Raw genomic sequence first — 7,727 nt, 5'->3', positions numbered from 1 at the left:
TTGGAAAATGTTTTAAATGTCTGAATAAATTGAGTCTAAATCTGAAGTTATTTGTTCCTTCTTTAAGTGCCAGAACGATAACTTTATTCAATATTATTGTTGTTTTTCCTCCTCCAACAGTGCCACTTTCACAGTCTCCAGCTGTGCCCACTGCCCACCCACGCGCACCATCCATCTGCCCGTGAAGCAACAAAAACACGGTTCCACAAACACAACACGGCCTTTGACCTGCGGAGGCCACCTGCGTGCACAATCAGACACCTACAGAGGTAAACACACAGGGAGATGATATATGGCCCTGAGCTCTTTGATTATGGGCTTCTGACAGACTTTATGATTGTTACTGTAAGGGCAGGGAGGGAGGGAGCACAATAGAGGCTGATGACAAGAGGTTCCGGGTAAACAGGGTCCGTGAGGGCATATTTGCTTTTTTATAATTGTGGAATATCTATTATCTGAGTCTCAACGCAAACCAGGATGATATGAAGCAGCATCTTTTTGGTTACTTAATAGAAAGTGTTTTAAGCATGGGCATGATGCCAGCAAGAAGCTAGAGCACCCAGATGCACCCTAAACGCTGGCCTTTATGCATACATGGCATTTTCATACAAGTTTTCAACGAAGAAAGTTTTGGACATAAAGTTGTTAGATTCTGTTCCGCTATTCCTGCTGACCAGTCACACACATTTTGGGGAACCGTAACTTGCACCGACAGCATTTCCACTGTTACTTTGTACTAGTATATAGCTAGTTGTACTTGAAATGTCCTTGCTTAGCTAGATCTGTGCAGGCTGTTGGGTGGGCGTAGTTAAGTCCTGGCCCTGGCCCTGACCCTGACGGGTGAAATATTGCTTTTTAATATATAAGCTAAATTGTTTACTAGCTTTTGATGAATTGCTGTTCTCATCTTCTGAATATTTGTCTACACTTTAACGGCTGTATACAGGACTTAATAAAGTATAGAAATAAACATTTTATTAGAGGACGTTTTTAGCACAGTCTTTTTAAGGAGACCCTAGAACTGGAACCAGGGCTATAAAGAAGCAAATTAAGACGCTCTCTGTGAAGTTACGAAATAAAGAGCCATAATAAAACTTGCATTAAAAGCGTTAAAAGTTGCATCATTGCGCAACCCGGAGGAGCGTGGTTTCCCAGTGGGGGATATAAAAGCAGAAGTCCTCCCTCCTCTCACAGCTTGTGACTGGCCGCTGCGTGTGTCAGTCAAGGGGAGGGTCGCGAGGCCAATTTCTATGTGCCTGGATGTCAATTTAGCTCTCAGAATGCGCTCTCGTTTGAAGCTGTCAAGCGGTCAGCCACTCGGGGAAGACGTGCGGAGAAGCTCCACTGAGGACGTGTGGATCATTTGGGATATTCCTTTCACTTTTCTCGAGATTTTCATTTCAAATCAGAGTAAGCCTCAAACTTTACCGGAGTAAAAGTTTGGCGTGCTGTGGTGCGTTCATGCCGCTTCTATTTTGAAACGACACTTGGGACCACGAGGGTTGTTTTTTTTATCGGAAACATGTTGCGCCAGTGCACTGTGGTCTTGCTGCTGGTGGTCCGAGCGCTTTCCTCCGCCAGTGTCCACGAGTGCACGCCGTGCAACCTGCGGGCTTGTCCGCTCAGAGCCGCTGCTGCGCGGGGCTGTGACGGTGGCCGCACGGTCGCTCGGGACCCATGCGGATGCTGTGACCTGTGCACGCGGCTCGAGTGGGAGCCCTGCGGGGGACAGGACTGGAGCGTGGGCTACTGCGGGCTGGGGCTCAGCTGCGCGGCGGTCAACGGAACTGGACCCGCCAGTATACCCGAGATTGGAGTTTGTAAAGGTGAGCTTTAACGTACTGTGGATAGAAACGTTGGCTTGTAAAAAATGTGTTGCGCGTAAACGTGGATCACGGCTACGCGTAAAGGTCTGTGTGTGGTGAATGTTATTCCTGAAACTGCCATTTTTGTAGTTAAATCCCAAGCACATGCAATTATTCTGACTGTTGCTATAATCTTAATGAATCCAGCCAAAGATTCTTTAGCCTTGTCACATCCAGTGTGTGTTTGTGCAGGTGGCAAACTCGCTAGAGAGGGCATCTGTATAACCTAGGTCAATGAAATGTTCAAACAACTGAGTGTCAAAGGGTATAATGGAACTTCCTTCACTTCATAGTACAGTCCTCTTCCCGTGTCACTCATGGCACTCAGTTGGCCATGGAAGTGTTTACCTTGTCCCTGGCAGCGTGCGGCCAGTCCTCCTTGATCTGAGGGTATTTCTTGCCTGCCAATGGAGCAATCATGCACAGCCTTTCTTCCGCCTCCTCAAAGCTTTATTCACTTTTCTCCTAGGGGCATGACAATAGCAAGAGCTTGGCACGGACGCACACCACAATTGCAAAATGAGGATGTAATTCAGGATTGCCCAATCAATGACAATGTGGTACAGTTCTCCTTGCTATTGTTGATCCTCTTGAGTCTCGCTAGAAGACATAGCTTCACTGTTGTGTGCCTGTCAAGTGAGTGTTCTCATTCTACACACAATTTGAGAAAACCTTCCAAAAGTTCAAAGACGGGAATGTGGAGTCAGTAGCAGCAGGAGCAGCAGCAGCAGCAGCAGCAGCAGCAGCAGCAGCAGCAGCAGCAGCGTTCCCCAGAGAAACAAATAAGCGCTAGGGGGACCCCACAGACACATCACCTGCAGTTTGTCTGGATGATTGAGGAGGACTAACAGGGCTAGAGCCTAAAGTAAACAAGTCCAGGATCTGAGAGGTCAGCCTTGGCATCCTCCATACGCCACAAACACAGGATGCCGGATATATTGTCCATATCTTACTGGTCTCAATCAATGGAACAACCTATCCAAATCACCGTAAGCAGTGTCTGGATCCTTTTATCAAAGATTCTCTCTCGTCTTTTTATATTTGGTCACTGATTTTGTGTTCAGTGCTGCCTGATAAAAGTTCATAGATAAATAGATGGATACTTTATTTGTATTGTTGGTCTACTTCATCGTCCACTGATACCAGTTACCGTGAAAATGAACAGCCTCACAGCAGCAGACCCAGAGCTAATGGCCAGTCTGATTGTGTCATTGCCTCTGGCCCTGTGACTCTAGGGGTCCGCCGTGCACACTGTTAACCCTTAAATCAGATGCACGCCGCCTCCACATCCCAGAGGGCCTACAGCTGGGGGGTAAGTCAACACCTCCCTGTGTTTTCAGGGGCCTGTGTGGTAGCCAGGTCTGCTCCAGGCTGATCCCCAGCTTTCCCTCCTCAGGCTTCAAGTGATTATACCCGCAATCAAGAGTGGGGCGCTAAATATTTCCGTTTGGCTTCTCTGGGTGGCCTGGACCCTTGAAGTGCGAAGCGGCCACGTATGGGAAGTGAGGTGTTGCACATGATGCGATCTGGCAGCAGCGCGGTTGTAGATGCGATGGTGAAACTCGTTGGAACATCATTTATGCAGGCATTCGGGAGGCTTATGTGGGAAAGGATGGAGATGTTATTCAATAGGCTAATCTGGGGGATTTGCTGAAGTTGGATGTATTGTGCGAAAAGTGTTAATTCTCAGGTTTGTTGCCAATTCTGTCACAACGACTTAGTGAAAATTTCGAATCAATTGATTAAGTAATGCATGCTGATATTTGGAGTGACAATGTGAGATTTTGTGCGAATCTGAAAATGCTATAATGGTTTTAATTAAGACTCGGAAGAGAAGCTTTGGGGGATCAAAAAGCGATGTAAGCTCCAGGAGGAAGGAGACGTAGTGATGGTATGTTGGCGTCGGATCAACAGTTGGCTGGACATAAAATCATAAGGGGAGCTTTACTGCCAGAGTTGTTGCATCACTCAACATTAATCTGATGATATTTGAAACTTTGCTAATCAAAATGAATGCCCCGGAGTGAATGCAAAGTGAGCACATCCTAAAACCTCGTCGTGAAAAGATGGGTTTGAATATTGATTCAGACAGAAATGTGTTTGAAATCATGTGTTTTGAATGGAGAGGTCAATCTCATAATGACTCCCAACTGCCAATTTATAAGTCAGGTAAAAACTATTCATGAAAAGGTCTCATTTTACTCCAGAAACAAAAACAACTTAGCAGACGACAGGTTAAATATTAGGAATGTCCGAGACCAACTCCTCCAGCGAGCTGTTGGTTAACCTGTCAGTCTGCCGGACATCACACCTTTTATTACTATATTACACTCACTGGCCATTTTATTAGGCACACCTGTTCAACTGCCCATCAACACAAACCTCTCATTAGTAAATCACATGGTAGCAGATGCTCACGACCAACACCTGGGTTTTCAGAAATTGCTCTGACAAAGAGAAAGGTCTCAATGGACAACATTGGTATGAAATAAATAATGTTATACAATATAATAGATTGGGGTCACAGTGGCTTAAGTGCTAGAGTCATTCTCTTTTCACTTGAAAGGCCATGGCACACTGTTTCTGCGCCCTTAGGCAAGACACTTCACACACCGTTCATGTGGGAATTTGGTGTGCATGAATGAGAGGCCATTTGCACTGCAGAGTACTCTTAATAAAGTGGCTGGAGTACCTGAGGTCTTAAATGTGCTCGTACTGCATCTCTAATATAAAAATTCTTGCTTTGAAATCTTTGAACATTGGCCCCATCAGTGTATCACTGTGTTCAAAATCACCCCGATTGCATCGACATTGAAGAGGTCAACTTGTAAGCCAGGTGGAAGCTCTTGCGCTTAACCAGATAGATGCCTTGTTTTCATGTCCTCACCGTGCCCCTCCGTCTGTCCACCCACGCTGCGCCTTCCCGAGCTTCCAGAAACACTTAAAATACCATCATACCGGGACGTCTGCTTTACTGCGTCGCTATGTCCAGTCCACTGACTTCACTCCTTTGCATGCCGTCTCCCTTTTTCCTAAGCTATTATCTAACGTTTCAAAGACTTCCTTTTTAGCTTGCTAAAATAGCAAGCTTGGCTATCAGCCGGGAGGGGGGCCCTCCAAAGGTCAGTCTTCCCATCCGAGCGCGGGATGCCAAGACAAGCACAGTCTCCGTGGCGTAAGGACTGGAGGAATCCCCCTGGGTCTTAGCCATAGACCCTTGGCAAGAAGTCATGCCAGAGGAGATCAACGATAACCGGGCCAGACGCTGCGTGACTAGCAGGGTCAAGCTAGACAAATAGAGTCTGGTTACAAGAACATCTTCATCTGTTTCAAACTATCGGCTTCTTGTCGTTTTGCGTACCCCACACAGAGGCGCAACGTTTTAGACAGCCTGAGTGAAAATACCCCTCCGAGGTGCAGCGATGGAAGCTTTGGGTTGGAAAAATGTCAGATCATTTTTAGGCAAAAAGGAAACCGTAGTGTTGGTTTGAGTGGGCTTCATTGAAAAGACCTCTTGTGCGGCGCTGCGTGTCTGGAAGAGCTATTAACGGCACTGGCTGGTTCAGGTTTGAAGGTAGTGTTACAGTTCTGCCACCGAGAGTACAGTAAGGGCTGCCGGGCATCCTGTGGCAGTCCCAAGCTAGACACATGACTAGCACATGCACAAGCACCTATATATCCAGAGCCTAAAACCACAAAGTTCTTATTTTGAATAGAGAGATGTTATTTTATCAGGCTTTTCTCTAAGACATAAGTGACCATTTTGAGAGCAAATATCCATATCATTGAAGCTTATGGAAAGGAAGTGTATCATTAGGAGGGAAAGAAGTGGCCAGAAACCTGAAAGGGGCATTGTATGGTGTGTCCAAATGGAGCTACTGTAGGAACGTGATAGTGTGTGAAAGAGGACTGTCCCATTTGTGGCTAAAAGAGTCATTTCATCCAGGTTAAGATTATTGCCTCTACTAGCCTGGAGCAGTTTCCAGGCGTTTTTCCCTTTTAGCCCCTCTATACAAACAATATTTCCTGTTATTTGGAGATTGATATCCAAGGTGTGGAACTAATAAATTACTGGTAGATTAAACTCTATTTGCCTAGTCGGACGAGCAATCAATCAGAAAATGGAGACTTTCATACACAGAATAAATTCTGCAAATGTATTTCTTTTTGAAGACAGCATCATCAGCCACCAGTGTGCATTGTGTAGTGACTTGCATATTGATTGGATATTTTTTAGATCTGCTCTTTCTGACACGACCTTGCCCTGACAAACTGTTTGCACTTTTGCTATTTGTACATTACATGGTATTTATGTACTCTTCTCTTTCGTGCATGCAATATAATTTCTAGTAACAAAAAGATAAACCACTTGTTGGGTTTATTAAAGCAGGTAGTAACACAGCGTTAGGGTTCGGGTACGGGTGAGGGAGCACTGGTTTCCTCTACAACTAAAACATGTACAATAGGGTTCACTCTGGGCCAGAATGAATGAGAGTGTGTATGTGAGTGTGAGAGTGCGACAATGGATGGAAATTACACCATGGTTACAATCTGCTGTGGTGTGTTTACCTGCATGTCTCACTAACCAGTCATCTTGAAGTTGTGATTTGGGAGGTTGAGGTTCAGTCAGTCTTGTTTCTTCACATTCTCATTGATGCACCATATAGCCAAGGCCTACTCTTGGTGGGGCGGGTGCCAGTGGTGGCTCTGATACAGAGGAGGCGTTACAGCAGCAGCCAGCAGGATGAGGACCCTGGGAGGGCCCCATGCTGCGGAACAAAAGCAAACTAATGGGCTCAATGAGGGAAGTGGGACCAGAGCACAGGGGAGGAGGGCTGATGCAACCCCACTAACACTCATTACAGCTGCGTGCTGCCAAAGGACATGTCAAGGGCTCTAAATTTGACTGGGGCTTGTGGCCACTGCTTTGTTGTGTATTGACATATTATTTATCTGTAGCGTTTTTCTACTCAAACCCCGTCCATATTATATATAGTTGGAACTATTTTGCAATTTTGGCAGAATTTTCGATCCAGAGCTGTGCATTTCATGCTCAGTTACAAAATATGTGGGATTAATTAATGAAGGGAGTTTGTGGTTTTGAAAGTGATGTTAATTTAAGTTGAGGGTTTAAGTTGAGGTAGCATAACTATTACAAGTAAAACGCATGCTGATTATTCTAGCGAGACATATCAACAAATATCGTTCATCAACAGGAAAAAACGACCTTTTAAAGCTTGGACTTATACATTGTTCGACAACATTACTATTTTCTTATGTCTTCTCTCTTCTCCAGCGCTCCCTGACCACCCGGAGGCCGGCCTGGAGGATGAGCGCTGCCCGCTGATCACTGGCTGTGACCGCGTGGAGGGCCAGTGCGTGTGTGACGCCCGACACTCCTGTCTTGGGTCCTTCACTTTCCCAGATCAGGAGAGCTGCATGAAAGCCAGCAAGTCAGGTGGGCCCACATCTACACTGCGTTCCAAATTATTATGCAAATTGGATTTTTGTGTCAAAAAGGTAAAAAAAAAACAATAATGGATGGTGTCGTGTCTCGGGGCTCTATGAATCACTGACATTAATCTCAGAGACCTGGGATGATTAGTTTTCAGGTTAAGCCCAGTTAAGGGAAAAACTACTGAAAAAGGGTGTTCCACTTTATTATGCAGATCATCATTTTCAAGCAATATGGGAAAGAAAAAGGGTCTCTCTGCTGATGAAAAGCGTGAAATAGTTGAATGCCTTGGTCTAGGTATGAAAACCTTCGATATTTCATGAAAGATTAAGCGTAATCATCGAACTGATAAGAGATTTGTGGATGATTCAGAGCACACTCTGGTTTGTGCAGATAAAGGCACAATA

General features: G+C 45.4%; 1 protein-coding gene across 2 annotated transcripts in view; it reads left to right on the top strand.

The window, feature by feature from the left end:
• The first annotated feature begins 1,257 nt into the window (after positions 1-1,257).
• The window catches only part of LOC306976419 (cysteine-rich motor neuron 1 protein), a 38,721-nt gene continuing 32,251 nt past the window's right edge, over positions 1,258-7,727 (top strand). For both annotated transcript variants that reach the window (XM_079574342.1, XM_079574341.1), the window contains exons 1-2: positions 1,258-1,826; positions 7,162-7,323. In XM_079574342.1, the coding sequence (XP_079430468.1) occupies positions 1,523-1,826; positions 7,162-7,323 (466 nt within the window). In that variant the 5' untranslated portion in view covers positions 1,258-1,522. The remainder of the gene's footprint in view (positions 1,827-7,161; positions 7,324-7,727) is intronic.

This window comes from Gobius niger, assembly GCF_951799975.1.
Source record: "Gobius niger genome assembly, chromosome: 16".
Taxonomy (NCBI): domain Eukaryota; kingdom Metazoa; phylum Chordata; class Actinopteri; order Gobiiformes; family Gobiidae; genus Gobius; species Gobius niger.
Note: the sequence above shows the minus strand (reverse complement) of the source record. Positions and strands in the feature narration are given on the sequence as shown.